Source organism: Mesoplodon mirus (genome assembly GCF_964341445.2).
Source record: "Mesoplodon mirus genome assembly, chromosome: 19".
Lineage (NCBI taxonomy): Eukaryota > Metazoa > Chordata > Mammalia > Artiodactyla > Ziphiidae > Mesoplodon > Mesoplodon mirus.
This window is the reverse complement of record NC_138995.1, coordinates 58,714,449-58,730,095: the sequence shown is the minus strand read 5'-3', so window position 1 is coordinate 58,730,095 and position 15,647 is coordinate 58,714,449. Positions and strand designations below refer to the sequence as shown.

Sequence of the window (15,647 nt, the reverse complement as noted above, 5' to 3'; positions counted from 1 at the left end):
GGGCTCAGGGACCGGGCTCAGATTCGGAGGCCAGAATGGGCACAGACAACCAGAGACTGAAACATGGAACTCTCGTTTTATTCAGCTCTGGACGTTAATATTCTTTGTCCATGCTGGGTCCTGTGTGCACGTGGTCCAGCCCAGTCGCAGCCTGGGGAGAGGCCAGGAGGTGGACTTAGGGGAAAAGAAACTTGGGGTCACGGCCCCGATACACAGATGGGTAGACTGAAGCCAGGGTACGAGCAGAGATGTGCCCAACATCACCCAGAGAGCTGGGCACTGCGCTGGCCTCCTTGCCGCAGGCTGGGGTCCTGGAGACGCAGCGGGAGTCTGGCCGCGCGCCGCCGGCGGCGCCCATAGCTGTGGGGATCCTGAGGCTTGCGGCCCGCCTTCCCTGAGAGCTCCTTGGTGGAGGCAGAGCGGAGCCAGTATATGATCTCTGGCAGGCGGTGCGCCTGGCACGTGCCCAGTGAACAGAGGTGCCCGCGCTGCTGGGAGACCTGGTGCCGGGGCCGCCTGGGGATGGAGCGTGGGAGAAAAGCGGGTTCAAACAATCCACTCGAGAAATGGAGCCCTGTGGGCGACCCAGATTGGCGGGCGCGTTTCCTGATCAACTTCCCATTCCACCGAAGCGGAAAACCGCCTAGAGAGGTCGCACGCCCCTCGCGGTCTCCCTCCGGCTCTGTCCCCGCTGCCACCGGCGTTTCTCACCTGACCACGGAGTCCGGGTCCCCCAGGGTGGAGGAGGCGAGGAGCAACAGCAGGAGGATGTGGGCGGTCATCGTGGGGGTGGGGCGGGCGGGGTCCGAGAAACCGGTGGGTGAAGCGGCTCCTCTGGGCTGCGGCCCCGCCCCCTTCCCGGGCCTGGAAAATGCCCCCTGAGCGCCTGCTTCAGTGCGAGGAATCCGGGCGTCCCCACTTCTCAGGCCGAGAAAACGGAGGCCAAGAGCCACACCACGCCAGAAGGGCAGGATTAGGATCCGGACGCCCACCTTCCGCACCGCAGCCACGGAGCCCTCACGGGTCCCGCCGAGGTGCTATCTACGCCCCTGGGAGGTCTCGGGAGACGCGACCCCTTTAAGGCGGAGAGAGGAGAGGCGGGGCAGCTGACACCTGCAAGTGACGTCGCAGCTTCGGGCTTCCAGGAAAGGGGTGGGGGCGGGGAAGCGCTACGCTACTTAGATGCGAACTCACCCACATCTGTCAGGGACCCGACTAGCGTTAAGTCTCAGGGGACAGGCGACTTCCAGAGAGGGGGCTGGGCAATGTGGGACATTGGTAATTGGGACAGGTGGCAAAGACAGCCACCTGAAGTTGTAGAGTCTGAGCCCTAACACCCTCCTGGTAGAAGAGGAATAGGTGTAGACGGGTGTGGGGTGCAGGTGGGCCTAGAGCTCCAGCTGTACTGAAGCAGGTGTAGGAGGGCCATGGAAAGAAAAGCCTGGGATTCCGTCTCCGGTGGTCCAGGTCGTGTGGACAGAGACCTGGGGGACCAGCGACTCGAGAAAGGAAGGGCAGGCACGTGTAGACACCATGTCGGCAGCAGGGGCTGAACAGACAGCCCCTGGGGAGTTGTGAAGCAGGGTAGTGGGGCCTCAGTGTGCATCTCCGTAAAGTGGGGCAGAGGGTGGCAACCCCCCGAGCTCCGAGCCAGGCTGGGGGAGGCAGCAGGCACCCACCCCCACAAAGAACTCTATCCCCGGACTTCCCTGGTGGTGCAGTGGTTAAGAATCCGCCTGCCAATGCAGGGGACACAGGTTCGAGCCCTGGTCCCCTGGTCCGGGAAGATCCCACATGGAACGGAGCAACTAAGCCCATGTGCCAGAACTACTGAGCCTGCGCTCTAGAGCCCTCAAGCCACAACTACTGAGCCCGTGTGCCACAACTACTGAAGCCCGCGTGCCTAGAGCCCGTGCTCCGCAACGAGAAGCCACCACAAGGAGAAGCCTGCGCACCACAACGAAGAGTAGCCCCCGCTCAGCGCAACTAGAGAAAGCCTGTGCACAGCAACAAGGACCCAACACAGCCAAAAATAAATAAATAAAAAAAAAAAAAAAAAAAAAAAAAACTCTATCCCCCTCCAACAACCACGCCCCCGACTCAGTTTCCCTAGATGGAGAGGGCAGGGCAGTAGTCACTGCCAGTCAGCCCTGGTTTGGCCTTGGAGGGTCCTGGACAGGAAAAAACAGCCAGAGAGGAACAATGTATGTGATGGGGGAAGGCGGGAGAGAGAGCCTTCTGGGGAACTTAAGGGCCCAGCTGTGCCGGGAACCCACACCCCAGCCCTCCCCCAGCCCAGCAGGGCAGCTGGGAGCAGAAGTCTGGCCAGTGGGGACAAGAGGGGCCAGGCCCGAGAGAGGGAGGTGGGGGGCACAGACCCAGGGAGCCAGTGGAGAAGGCCCTGCGAGTGACCTGAGGGCACAGGTGAGACAGACTTGAGAGCAGGGCTGTGGAACCCCAGAGACGGCGGGGGTGGGGTGGAGGTGTAGTAAGACCCAGAGACACAGAAGTGGTGACAGAGACCGACAGCCACCAGCAGGCGCTGTCCCCACGCTCCGGGTGCCTGGCATCTCAGCACCTAAGGACGGAACCCCAACCCCACTTCGCCCCCAGGAAGCTGAGCCCGTCCCAGCTGAGGATTTATTGGCGTAAATGCAACCATATAAAAACATAAGTTATGAAAAACACAGTCACGATGTGCCCGCAACCCCCCCCCACCGCCCCTGGCCCAGGCCCCAGAAACCCCCTTCTGTGGGAGGGAGGGAGAGGAAGGGGGAGCCCCGAAACTGCCTAAGAACGCTGCAGCCCCCGGGTCCTTGCAGGGCCGGCCCGGCCGGGGTGGGAGAAGCCAGATGTTGCCTCAGCGCATCCGGTAGTCGGTGGAACAGGACAGCTCGCACAGCTGGCCTTTGAAGTCCAGGTCAATGGTGAAGTCCAGGTCGCGCTGTGGGGAGAGTGCGGGCGTGAGGGGGAACCTGGGACAGGGCAGGCCAAGACAGAGGCCAGCGGGGGTGCGGTAGGGAGGGGTAGCCACCCCAGCCCACCTGAGGTGCCGTGAGCCCCCCAGCTGTCTACACACCCTCCCCGGAGACCCCACATTGCCGGTCCCACTCCCAGCATCTGTGTTGAACCCCGCCTGACTCCCCGTGAGAAGCTCCACATGACATCCTCAAACCCACCTGGAACCCAGCCACGCCCCCCCCCCCCCCCGGGTGGGGCGGCAGAGCTCAGCCGCTGTCTCTTGCATCATGACTTCTCCCATCAAAACCAGCCCCATCAGCAGGTTTTCTCCTCCTTTTACAAGAAGCAAACTTCCTCCTCTCAAAAAGCTCTGTGGTCCCACCCCACCCTCCCCACTTCCTCTCCAAGGCTTCCTGGATGCCAACCCTCCTGTGCCCGCCACCCCCAGCACCACGGAAAAACTGGGGCAAAGTCACCAATGACCTCAAAGACTTCTGCCCTCAGTCCTCACTGCACTTCACCCCTGGCTCCCAGCTTCCTCCTCCTTCTCTGGGTCGCTTTCAGTTTCTAGTTCGGGTTTTCTCCGCCTCTGCACTACTGACATCTAGGGCTGGACCACTCCTCGCTGTGGGGGGGGTCTTATCTTGTGCGCTGCAGATAGAGCAGCTCCCCCGCCTCTACCCACTAGATGCCAGCAGTACCCCTTCTTCAGTTGTGACACCCAAAATGCCTCCAGACAATGACATGGGTGGGTGGGGCAAAATCATCCCTGGCTGAGAATAGCTGCTTAAACCGGTTCTCATATCCCTGACTTAGAAAGCGGGCGCACCCACACTGGCCCCGCAGAAGTTCCTGACTTTGCCCCAGACCTGCTTCCCCACCGTGTCTCAGGCTGATGGCAGCTCCGTCCTGCCAGATACTCAGGAGAAAAAAGCAGGGGAAGAAGCGGCCCTCCTTTCCTTCCCTCACCCCCATACCTGGGCGAGGATATCCTGTCAGCTCTCCCTCTGTCCCCGGCCCCACCTGCTCCAATACCTGCCGGCCCCTTTCCCAGCTGGACACAGAAGTCACCTCCCACCGGCATTTACCACGTGACTGTCCTGTGTCTAGAACAGGAGGGCGGGGGTTCAGCCTGATCACCGCTGGGGCCCCAGGGCCCCCTGGTTTCTAGTAGGTGCTCAATAAATCTGTGGTCCATAGACAGACCTGGGGGGCCCCCAGACAGATGAGGCCAGAGCAGAGTGTAGCCAGGCCAGCTGGCAGGCTTGGGGCTGAGGGGTGCTGGGGCCCCAGAACAGGGAGAGGTGCCCGAGTCCACCCCCCCAGAGCCTCACGTTGTTCTTGGCATTGGGCCGCATGCCAATGGTGCCAAAGATCTCCTCTCCCGTCTTCACCGTCAGGTAGTCCTCCATGTAGAACACCGTCTGCTTCCAGTGCGTGTATGGGGACTCAGGGCCTGGCGGGCGAGGCGGGTCAGCCGGGCCCACCCGCCTCCTAACCTTCCCAGCCCACACCTTCCCCTCTGCCTGGACACCCCACCGGCCAGTGACTACCGACTAAGTGGTGTCTGTGGCCCCTTCACCCTTGTCAAGCCTGGGAGGGGCTGTTTCACGGGTAGGGAAACAGAGGCACCGCACGCTCAGGTTGGCTGGCAGAGCCGGCGTCAGAACCCGGGTCCTCAGTGTCCCCGTGGCTCCCTCTGGCCACTCCTGTCACATGCCCCACGGTCCCTGGGCCCCCGTCGCCCCAGGGCCCCGCCTCACTGGTGGAGAAACCGGTCCTCTTGTGGCAGCGGGTGAACTCAATGTTGAAGTAGGCCACCAGCGCATGCACGTAGTCATTCCGCTTCACTTGCAGGCAGAAGGGGGAGGTGAAGGTCAGGTCTTCCACCTTGACCGTGTAGATGTCCACCTCCTGCGGGATGAGCCTCGTGAGCCCCACTCCCCGACCTCCGGCCCAGTGGGGAAACCTGGGGGGGCCCCGCTGGATCCTGTTCCCTGCTCTCCCAACTCCAGCCCCGAATCTGACAGTTCGACCTCTTAAAACAACTACTGTTCCTTAGAGAATCGCCCGTTTTCCCCCCTCCACTGCCTGTACCCTGCCCCTGGCCACCATCCCCCTCTCCGACGCGGCAGCATCTTAACAGGGTTCCGTGGCTCCCGCCTTCTCCCCCCACATCCCTTACTCCACGTTATCAGCCAGTGCGACAGTTTAAAAACAGATCATGTCACATCCCTGCTTAAAATCCTTTGACTGCTCCCCGGTGCCCTCAAAGCAAAACCGGGGCTCCTGACTCAGGCCGTGGAGGCTCGCCCAGTCAGGGCGTCTGCCCTGCCATCTCCCTCTACAAACTCCCTCCTCCACCCAGTTTTGCCCGCCATGAGCGTCCCAGCAACATCTGATACTGTGGGTCGGGAGGGGGACCTCAGAAAATGATGGCTGCTGGTAGTCTTTATCAGGGATCCACGTGTGTATAAACTCACTCCTGGCGCTGGGCTTTCTGCATTTGGTGGCCCTGCCTGGGGTCTTAGCTGCCTGCCTTGGGCGGACGTGCCCTCCGGGAGGTGTGCCTTGGGGACAGGGCCAGCCCACGTCACTGCCTTGTTCTGGAACCCAAGGGCCATGCCTGGCTCACAAAGCTCTTTAAATGAAGTGGCTTCTCCAGGCGTCTAGTGCCACCTCCAGCAGGTCCGCCAGGCTCCCAAGACCTCGGGCAAGCAAGCACTCTGTGCACTGAGGTCCCACGCACTGGCCCTTCTTGGGTTGACCCTGCGGGACACCCAGCCACCCCACCCCCTCTCACCTTTATCAGGCAAGCGTTGGTGACCAGCTGCTTGGGGTCCACCACATCCACCAGGGGCTCCTTGATGGCCACGTCTTTGATGCAAGACATGTCAAAGCCGTACACGTTCTCCCACCCTGGGGAGGAGGGGAGGGGTGAGCCCGTGGGGACACCTGGCCCCGAGCCTGCCCCACCCCTAGGGCTCCTCGGGCCCTGAGCTCACAGTGGATCTTATAGTCTTTGTACTGCCGGTCCTCGATGGCCGTCACGTACAGCGTGGCTCGGTCCGGGAAGATGAGGCCGTCGGGTGCCTGCACGGTGAAAAGGAGCAGGGCACGGGCATGAAGGATGCGGGGCCTTGGCAACACTGCCCCATTTTGTCTCCCTGCCCGTTTTGTCTCTTTACACCACTCCTGCCCCCGCCCCGGTGTGGGCTACCAACATTTCCCACGTGGACTCCTGAAGCGGCCCCCTCACTGGTCCCCAGCCTCAGCCCTCGGTTTGCTCCCTGGATGGCTGCCTGATGGCTCCCAGGAGCATCTAAGTCAGACCCTGTCCGTCAGAGGTCCTGAGAGATCCTCAGAACCACCCCCCGCCCCCACTCCCCTGAGGAGTAAAGCAAAGTCTCTCAGGGGTCACGCGGCCCTGCGAGATCTGCATAGGTCCCTCTGCCCCTCACCCCCCAGTGCTCCTCCAGATCCTCATTCCACTACAACTTCGCCACTGCGCAACACACAGCAGGCGCACTCCTGCTCCAGAATCTATGCACTGGTTGAAATCCTCTGCCCAGTGTGCCTTTCCCCTCAGATCCCACGCAGCTCCTTCCCATCCTCTGTTCAGGTCTCAGTCACCTCCCGTGGGAGGCCTGCTCTGACTTGAGCACCTGGGACCACAGCCCCCCAGTCCCTCCCTATCCCCATGCCCTGCTATTGTTCCCTTCCCAGCACTAACTCTCCTGACACTGTACCATCTCCCTGTCCCTGTCTAGCTCCCAGTACTGGCTCCCCTCCGTCTTGGCTGTGGGCCTCCTAACATCTGTGTAGGAGATGTATTCAATCCCCTGTATTCACTGCCACTGTGGGAAATACCTAGCATGGTTTTCCTTTTCTGCCTAGACCTTGACATATGCTCAACAGCCGAAGGACCCTGGGCTGCATCAGCTGCTCCCGCCCCACTGGGGGCCTCACCAGCCACTTGTCTCGGGCGTAGAGCACAGTGTTGAGCATCGACTCGTAGAAGAGGCAGTAACCCATCCACTCGCTGATGATGATGTCCACCTTCTCCACCGGAAGCTCCACCTCCTCCACCTTCCCCTTGATGATAGTCACCACTGCGGGGTAGACAAGGGCACATGCCACCAGCCCAGAGGAGGCCCATCTGCTCGCCTCCCTTGAGGGGGATGGGGGATGGTCCAGGGCCTGGGGAGCCCACTGGGACGGCCCTTGTCTTCTCAAGGAAGGGCTGGGGCTTGTATTGGGGCATCTACAAAGAACTCCGCAAGCGGAAGCCACACCCTGTTAACTTAGTTTTAAAATTCATTCATCATGGGGTATTTTTGAGGTAGAAGCAAAAACTTTACGTGGATTAGGTATTAGGTGATGTTAAGATTTTGCCACTAACGGTCAGGCCTGGGGCCCGGCACGGAGAGCCCTTTGTCCTGGGACGTAAGGCGCGGTCAGAAAGGCGGCTGACCCCTCGCTCGTCACACACTGCACACTCGTGTGGAAGCTACTAAACCATTCGTAGACGACCTGCTTCTGGGTCAGGGTTTCATACTCAGCAGAGCAGCTCCCTCGCTGCAATCTATTAAAAGTCAGCCCTTGATGTGAGGGTTTTGTTTTGTTTTTCAAAAAAAGAAAAATTAAAAAAAAGATTTTCCCACTAATAGTCATGGTCTTTTTTTTTTTTGGCTGCACTCTGCAGCTTGTGAGATCTTAGTTCCCCCAGCAGGGATCGAACCCCGGCCTCGGCAGTGAAAGCGCCAAGTCCTAACCACTGGACCGCCAGGTCACAGAGAGAGAGAGAGAGAGAGAGAGAGAGAGAGAGAGTGTGTGTGTGTGTGTGTGTGTGTGTGTGTTAATTTATTTATTTGTTTTTGGCTATGTTGGGTCTTCACTGCTGTGCATGGGCTTTCTCTAGTTGAGGTGAGAGGGCTACTCTTTGTTGCGGTGCGTGGGCTTCTCATTGTGGTGGCTTCCCCTGTTGCAGAGAACAGGCTCCAGGCGCACGGGTTTCAGCAGTTGTGGCTCACGGGTCTAGAGTGCAGGCTCAGTAGTTATGGCACATGGGCTTAGATGCTCCGCAGCATGTTGGATCTTCCTGGACCAGGACTCGAACCCCTGTCCCCTGCATTGGCAGGCGGATTCTCAACCACTGTGCCACCAGGGAAGCCCAGGTCATGCTTTTAAAATGGCCTATTAGAGACACACGCAGCAGTACTTATACAGTCGGAATTTGCTTCAAAAGGAGATATTTAAAGTTGAGTGATGGGTACTTGGGGACGCATTATATTAGTCTCTTTTAATAAAATCCCTTCAGCTTCTAGAATGCCAAGAGCCCTCACATCTGAAAAACCCACCACCTTCCCATGTTCTCTGCCCCTCAACCCTTGCAGGTGGGAAGGACAATTTGGCAGTATCTGCCCAACTTCCATTTTTGACCCACACGATCCTACTTTTATGAACGGACCTCACAGGTACACTAGCTCGTATATGAGATGACAATGACGTTACGTGTAGGGGGATGGAAACCTAGGAAGCTTAAATGCTCATCACCAGGGACTTGGTTAAGAAAGCTGGTGTACGTGTAGACAGATGACGGCAGCCATCAAAAAGCAAGAGCCTCTCAACATCGTGAAAAGTGTTAAACCACACGATAAGCAGGTGAAAAAAGCAAAGGGCAGAAGACTTGTACTAATATGTATAAAATGCTATCTGTGTCAAAAACCCGCAGGTGAACGTAGAAACACACACACACGTATATTTGCTCATAGGTACAGACTTCTCGGGAAGGGACCACTGGCTGCACTCAGAGAAGGGCGGCTGAGAGGCAGGTAGGAGACTTCTTACTACAGGCCCTCAGATGCCAACCACGTGACTCTAACACTCACTGAAAAAACGAAAGACTGCTTCTTGTCCCACTCCCCCTCCCCCCTTTTCTAAAGACTGAGGCACTGAGCTTTCTGACTTCTGCACTCAGATTCTAAGATGACTTGTCAGGTGGTGGGTTCTGAGAAGGCTGGATTCTTGGGCTGTCGGCAGCCCAGAGTCCACGGAGGAGGAACGCCTGAATTTGAGTTCAGCGGCCCCCATCCCCTTGCCGAGGGCCCCGGGGAAGCTGGGACCACCCACTCCCTCCCCACAAACCCGTTCTCTTCCTGGGCTCACCGTGGTCTAACTTGTTGGCTTTGACGATCTTCACCGCATAATCAGAGATACTGGAACACTCGATCTGGGGGCCCAGGAAGAAGGGAGGGTGAGAGCCCCCCCAGTCCCACCCTCAGTCCCCATCCCCCTCCACCCAATCCCTCAGCCCCAAGGGGCCCCCTTTCCGTCCCCAGGCCCAGGCCCGCCCGCTGCCTAGGACACTCACCCCGATGACCTTGCGGGCCCCAGCCTTGGCAGCGAACATGCAGAGGATCCCCGTGCCCGAGCCCACGTCCAGCACCACCTTGTCTTTGAAAAGGTGCCGGTTGTGAAACATGGAGTTTCGGTACGTGAGGGTGCGGACCTCATCTTTCAGCATTTCCTGGAGGGGGTGGGTACAAAGACATCATGAGGGGGCCTGCATCCCCAGCTGTAAAACAGGGTGCCCTGGCCTCCAACACACTGACCGTTTCGAGAGCTAGAGCTCAGACCTCAAACTTGCTTTAGTCTCATTGGAACAAGTCATTTCCCTTCCATACGCCTCAGTTTCCCTATTTGTAAAATCGGATTGGGTGGACTCAACTCCCATATCAGCCACCTCAGGTTCTACCATTGCCACCTAAGCCCCTGTGAGCCTTGGCTTTAAAAAGTCCTCAGCAAGTTAATGCCACTGAACCGCATACTTGCAAATGGTAAATTTTGTTATGTATATTTTATAACAATTAAAAAAATAAAAGTCTTCACAATTCCATCCCAGCTGCTTTCTGGGACCTCAGCCTCCATCGCGTGCAAAAGGGTCGAGAAGCCTTCAGCACACTGGGCACGAGCAGCTGGGGGACAATCCCGCCGCCGGTCACTAGAGGGCGGCAGAGACCGGCAGGCCCTGAACGCTGGCCGAAGTCTCAGGCACACATGCGCGCTCCCACCCCAGCCTCCCAAGAGGGGCCTGGCAGAGAGTCAGGCTAACCTGTCTCCAAGGCAACGGAGGCAACGGCTGGGAGAGGCGACCCCGGAGCGTGAGCCTCGCATGCGCAGAGGGGAGGCCCGCTGCCAGGGAAGGCAGTGCGCATGCGTTGGAAATTAAGTTCCAGCCCTCCCAAACATTAAACCCCCTGAAGACTCAGCAGCCTTATGAGCTGTCTGTCCATACTCACCTCGTGGATGCCAAAGTGAGCATAGGAGTCAAAGTAGTAATCTTTGGACGTCATGTCCTCAGCGTTGGGCTTCTCGCTGCTTTCTGCCTGGGCACAGGAGACCTGGGAGGGGGCGGATGGGAGCAGGGGTCAAACCTGGGGGCTCCCCACAGACTCTAAAGCCTCCAGGTCCCTACTTCTCCCTGGAGTATAGAACCACCCTCCCAAACCGTACCATGGCAACCCTAAAGCCCCCGCCTGCCACCTTGCCTCTCCCAGGAACCCCCAAACCTAACACCCTATTTTCCTCTTCCAGGACCCCCCACCAGAGCACCATCCAGGAGAGCACCCCTGATACCTCAGCCACGCCTACCATCTCTCCAGTCTCTCTGCCCCCGTCTCTAGCTCAGCCCACAGCTGGGGAGGGGAGGAGAGGGGAAGGCAGAATGGGGACGGACATAGGGAAGGACAAAGGGGGGCTGGAAATGGAGTTAAGGAAGTAGCCACAGTGTTGGGGGAGGCCAGATAGGGGCCACAAACCTGGAGGGAGTTTGTACTAAGTGTTTCCGGGGCACAGGGTAAACTGATTTGAAGCAGGAGGGATCATAGTTAAGACCACTAGAAAGGGCCTGATGTGTGACAAGATATGTATATGTGGGGAAGGGTCTCACAAAAGGATATTTACTTCTTCAAGAGGCGGCTGGAGGCTCATCCCATTAGCCAAGGTGGCTACAAAATTCTAGGAGAGAGTAACAGGGAGAAAGGATTAGCTACTGGGAGTGACTAGGGGAGGGCCAGGCCAGGGGACCCCGGCTCTTGGGGGAGAAGGAGGTGTTTCCTACAATTTTGCTTTTTTTTTGAGGAGAATGGACAAATAAAGAGGCAAGGCTGTTTTTAAAAGGGTGCGGGGCGGGTGGTGGGGAGTAGAGGGGGGAGGGGGGTTCTATCCCAGCTGTGGCTGGAGAGATGGTGGCCTGCACTCACACTGCCCCTCTTTGGCCAGGCACCAGATGACACACACCTCCCCCATCCAGGCCAGAGGAACTGGCACCCGCTGGGCACACAGGCACTGCCAGCTGTCACTCCCCCTCATCACCTAATCCCCCTAGATTAGGTGACACTTCCTGACACGAACCCCCATCCTGGGGTGCCATGAGTAGCTGGGGGAGGGTGGTTGGCAGGGTGTACCCACTGGGCACCTGCCACCTCTGCAAACCAGTCTCTCGTCTGAGAGGATTCCAGAAAGGAGGTGTGGCACACAAACGCCCCCACCAGAGCTGGCACCCCGGCCACTAGCTCCTGCCTTGGACTCAGGGAGTCCCCAACAAAACCAGTGAGAGCCAACTTCCTCGATTATCACCCTCTGCCCAGGAGGGTAGAATCCCAGGGAGGAGGCCAGACCCTGGACCCTCAAGCCCACCTACCCGCCATTCAAACAATCATCCCAGGCCCTGAAACCCCCCACGTGTGGGGCAAAGTCCTGGGGCAACCTCTGGGGAAGGTATTTCCTCCACCCACACAGGCCCTGGTCCAGGAGAGAGCCGAGGGGGATAGGAGTCATTGGAATGACCCCTAGGGGCTGCCCCCCAAGGTATGCATCTTGGGAGCCGACCTCCCATTCCAGAGACTGCTACAAGATAAGGGGTGAGAGTAGGGAGACCCCATCAGATTACAGCTTTTCCCGATGTAACCACTCTCTAGGCTCCAAGAAGCGTGAAATCACAGACATGACCCCCTGGGCTCCAAGCCCCACCTCTATCCTCCCAAGCCAGTGAATGACGCGGATTAAGAAGGGCTGCTGGTGAGAGGATTTCCCACCGGGGCGCATTTCTCAACACCGCCGATACCACCGCCAAACAAGCCCCCAGAGCGCTTGAAACACAGCACTGGAACCAGCCCCATACGGCTGCACGAGAATCAAACCTCACGGGACACCATTTCAGGCAACCAGGCTCAGGACCCTCAAACAGGGCCTCAGGAAAGGGGAGGTCAACTCCTACCCTCACAAATGCCCCTGGGAAGGAACGGGCTCCAGAAGGGGGTAAAGTTCGCTGCGTCCATTCCCTCACATCCCCTTCCCAGTACAGATTCTCCCTCCCCTCGCCCGGGAGGGCTTCGACGGGAGGTGGGCTTTGGGACGCGCCCCATGAAAAAGATGTCCCTCCCACACACCCAGAAATGGCCACAAGGGGGTGCACAGGGCCTAAGCCGGAAGGATCTCCTTCAGCTAGATGCCCCCCCACCAACCAGAGGGAGGTCACAGGAGCATGCCCCATCCCCCTAGCTCCCAAAGCGGGGAGAATCCAGGGACAGGAAACAGGGGGTGGGAGGGGGGCCCGGAGGGAACCAATCCTTCGTCTTCCTACAATCTCAACGCAAGAGTGCACGAAACCTGGACGGATGCCTGAACAGATGCCCTGGTCCCAGGAAGGGATTTGTTGAGAGTCGAGATATACTGCCCCTCCCAAGAGACTCTTTACTTCGCGGAGGTCCCCAAGTAAGTCCCATCCCGAGGTGCCTGTCACGATCCCCGGGGAGGGGGGCAGGGGGCCTCAGAAGGAGGGTCGGAGGCTCCTCTCCGCCCCCCCGGGGCGCCCCTCCCCCGGCCGGGGGCGGGGCCTTTGTCCCGCACGTGGAACCCGCTGGGCCAGCGGGCACGGCACACCACCTCCCCACCCACCGCGCCGCGGCCACGTGGGGGCCAGGCCGGAAGCGCCCCCAGCCCTCCTCCACGTGGAAGGGGGCAGGAGACCCTCGGAGCGGCGTGCTGTCTCAGGCCCCCGAAAGCTAGGGAACCCGCACTTCAAACGGTATCTCCAGATCCGGAGAATGCGGCGCCCCCTCCGTACTGCTGGGGGCCTTCAGCCCCAATCCCCAAGGGACTCAGAGCCCCTTCCCCAAGACGGAGGCATAAAATACCGACCTCCAAACCGCCCCCCGCCCCCTGCCCCTGACGGCGCTCCAGGCGCTCACCTCCATGATGCAGTTCGCGGCCTCGGCTGCCGCCATCTTCACCCGCGCCTACTCCTCCTCCGGCCGCCGAGACCCCCCCCTTTCTCCGCACTCCCCCGGGACCGCCTTATACCGGAGGGTCCAAGGCCCGCCCACCGCGACCCCGCCAGGAGATCTCATTGGTAATGGAGGTGACCCGTCTGGGAATACCGTTTAGCAATTGGGTGAAGAAGACGCCCATCAAAGTCGAGGGGCCCGCCCAGTCTGGCGTGCCGAACCCCGCCCCCATAAGTCGACCGGGATGGGAAAGACTGCCCGTCTGTCGCAAGAAGTGCGACTGATGATTGGGCAAAATCTACCGGGAGTTCCCGCCCCTACTCCCCCAGCACCGCCTCAAAGCTTCCCGGCGGACCCCGCGCTAAGCGGACATCTTGAAATAGAGCTGTCTATCACCAAAATGACCCGCCTCTTCATAGCTGCTATTGGTTTATCAAATCTGTGACGTCACGAAGCCTTTGGCCAGCCTCCGCCAAGCAGCCGGCCCCAAGGAGAACATGGCGATTGGCCCACGAGAAAAGAAGGCAGGGCTTTAGGCTCCAGCGATTGGCTCAAACGCGCTGTCACTCATCATCCATTCGGTGGCTTCTCACAGTCTGTGGGAAATCCAGGAGGAACAAGGGAGCTCGTGCCCATTTTCCTGAGGGAAAACTGAAGCAATGAGAGGCCCAAAGAGAGGGAGGTCATGTCCGGCGTCCCGAAGCAAGTCAGGAATAGGACTCAGGCGTCGAGGCATTGAACCCCTAACCCTCTACTTAATTGTTCCAAGTTTTTTAAACCCAGTGACTCCATTCAAGCCACTTGGCCTTTGCCAAATCCCACTCCTGCCGGGAACACCCACCCGCTTCGTCTGGCCAACTCCTATACGTCAGTCAGGGCACAGCTTAGTCGCCACCTCCTCCAGGAAGCTTTCCTGGACCTGCAGGAATGAAGATAAATGCAACTTGTGGAATGTATCCGTCACCGAGAAAGTTCCTTCACGACTCTTCCTAGTCAACACCTCCCCCACCCAACCCCAGAAGCAATCACTTACTGTTTTGTGTCACTATAGTGCAGCATTTCCGTTTCTAAAATTTCGTACAAATGGAATTATACAGTATGTGCTCTTTTGTGTCTGTCCCTCAGCATGTCTTTGAGATTCGTTCATGTCACATATAATGGTTGTCCAATCCTTTTTACTGCTGAGGAGTATTCCACTGTATGGATGGACTACACTTTCCTGTTGATGGACATCTGGGTGGTTTTCATAGGGCTGGTATGAATAAAGTGGCTATGAACGATCATGTCCGGGTCCTTCTGTGGACGTACAGTTTCACTTCCCTTGGGTAAACCTAGGAGCACATGGCAGGGTCATAGGCTAGGTGTATGGGTTTTTTGTTTTGTTTTGTTTTTGTTTGGTTGGTTTTTTGGCTGCGCCATGCGGCGTGCAGGATCTTACTTCCCCGACCAGGGATCGAACCCGTGGCCCCCGCAGTGGAGGCACCGAGTCTTAACCACCGGACCACCAGGGAAGTCCCCTAGGTGTATGTTTGTAAGAAACTGCCCAAAAGTTTCCCATGGTGTTTTACCATTTTGCATTCCTATCAGTGATGCAAGAGAGTTCTAGTGCTCCACATCCCCTCCAGCACGTCATAAAATCAGTCTATAATTTTAATCACTTTTTTTTAAATCACTCTTGTAGGTATGAAGAGATTATCTCCTGTTTGTGACTTGCATTGCTCTGACGGCCAGTGTTGTTCAGCATGGTTTCATGTGCTTATTGGCCATTTGTATATTTTCTTTTGTCAAGTGTCTGCTCAAGTCTTTGTCTATTTTTACAAACAGTGTTGATTTCTTATTCACAAATCATAAACGTTCTTTATAGATTCTGGATACAGGTCTCTGTCAGGTGTATCTACTTTTTTTTTTCCCCCTTAATTTATTTATCTTATTTTTGGCTGCTTTGGGTCGTTGCTACAGCGCGCGGGCTTTCTTTTTAGTTGTGGCGAGCGGGGGCCACTCTTCACTGCGGTGCGCGGGCCTCTCACTACGGTGGACTCTTGTTGTGGAGCACTGCGTCCAGGCACGTGGGCTCAGCAGTTGTGGCACAGGGGTTTGTTGCTCCGCGGAACGTGGGATCTTCCTGGATCTTCGTGGGCTCGAACCTGTGTGCCCTGCCTTGGCAGGCGGATTCCCAACCACTGAGCCACCAGGGAAGCCCGGTATATCTACTTTTAAATTTTTCTCTCAATCGGTGACCTGTCTTTTCATTTTCTTAACGTTGCCTTTGAAAAGCAGAGAGTTTTTCATTTTGATGAATTCCAATTAATCAGTTATCTGAGCCCATGTCTTGACCCCTAAATTGTATGTTGGATGGATCTTTTTTTTTTTTTTTCCTTTTCTATTTCTCCAAATGTT

The 15,647-nt window shown here is 57.7% G+C and overlaps 2 protein-coding genes across 4 annotated transcripts; both read right to left on the bottom strand.

Annotated features, from left to right (window-relative positions):
- Positions 1-77: 77 nt before the first annotated feature.
- On the bottom strand, positions 78-1,033 carry ADM5 (adrenomedullin 5 (putative)). Its single transcript, XM_082607196.1, has 2 exons — positions 712-1,033; positions 78-516 (listed from the first exon to the last, which is right to left on the bottom strand). Exons 1-2 carry the CDS (start codon positions 780-782, stop codon positions 261-263), a joined length of 327 nt encoding a protein of 108 aa, XP_082463322.1. The 5' UTR covers positions 783-1,033; the 3' UTR covers positions 78-260.
- Positions 1,034-2,478: 1,445 nt separating this feature from the next.
- On the bottom strand, positions 2,479-13,320 carry PRMT1 (protein arginine methyltransferase 1). Of its 3 annotated transcripts, XM_082607181.1 has the most exons (11): positions 13,215-13,302; positions 10,927-10,980; positions 10,263-10,364; positions 9,335-9,490; positions 9,130-9,193; positions 6,931-7,073; positions 5,967-6,054; positions 5,765-5,880; positions 4,725-4,875; positions 4,296-4,417; positions 2,479-2,944 (listed from the first exon to the last, which is right to left on the bottom strand). In XM_082607181.1, the coding sequence occupies exons 1-11, from the start codon at positions 13,248-13,250 to the stop codon at positions 2,861-2,863; spliced, it is 1,116 nt and encodes a 371-aa protein (XP_082463307.1). In that variant the 5' UTR covers positions 13,251-13,302; the 3' UTR covers positions 2,479-2,860. The 3 variants fall into 3 exon arrangements, with proteins under 3 accessions (XP_082463307.1, XP_082463309.1, XP_082463308.1); XM_082607183.1 differs by lacking the exons at positions 10,927-10,980; positions 13,215-13,302 and adding an exon at positions 10,600-10,714 and having other exon boundaries at positions 2,481-2,944; XM_082607182.1 differs by lacking the exon at positions 10,927-10,980 and having other exon boundaries at positions 2,483-2,944; positions 13,215-13,320.
- Positions 13,321-15,647: the final 2,327 nt, after the last annotated feature.

Bases quoted from the DNA above. Each gene is read 5' to 3' on its own strand.
- ADM5 (XM_082607196.1), bottom strand. From the start codon at position 782: ATGACCGCCCACATCCTCCTGCTGTTGCTCCTCGCCTCCTCCACCCTG. The intron at 517-711 runs GTGAGAAACGCC...CTCCATCCCCAG, and splicing joins GACCCGGACTCCGTGGTCAG to GCGGCCCCGGCACCAGGTCT.
- PRMT1 (XM_082607181.1), bottom strand. From the start codon at position 13,250: ATGGCGGCAGCCGAGGCCGCGAACTGCATCATGGAG. The intron at 9,194-9,334 runs GTGAGTGTCCTA...CTGGGCCCCCAG, and splicing joins GGGCCCGCAAGGTCATCGGG to ATCGAGTGTTCCAGTATCTC. The intron at 5,881-5,966 runs GTGAGCTCAGGG...CCTCCTCCCCAG, and splicing joins CAAAGACTATAAGATCCACT to GGTGGGAGAACGTGTACGGC.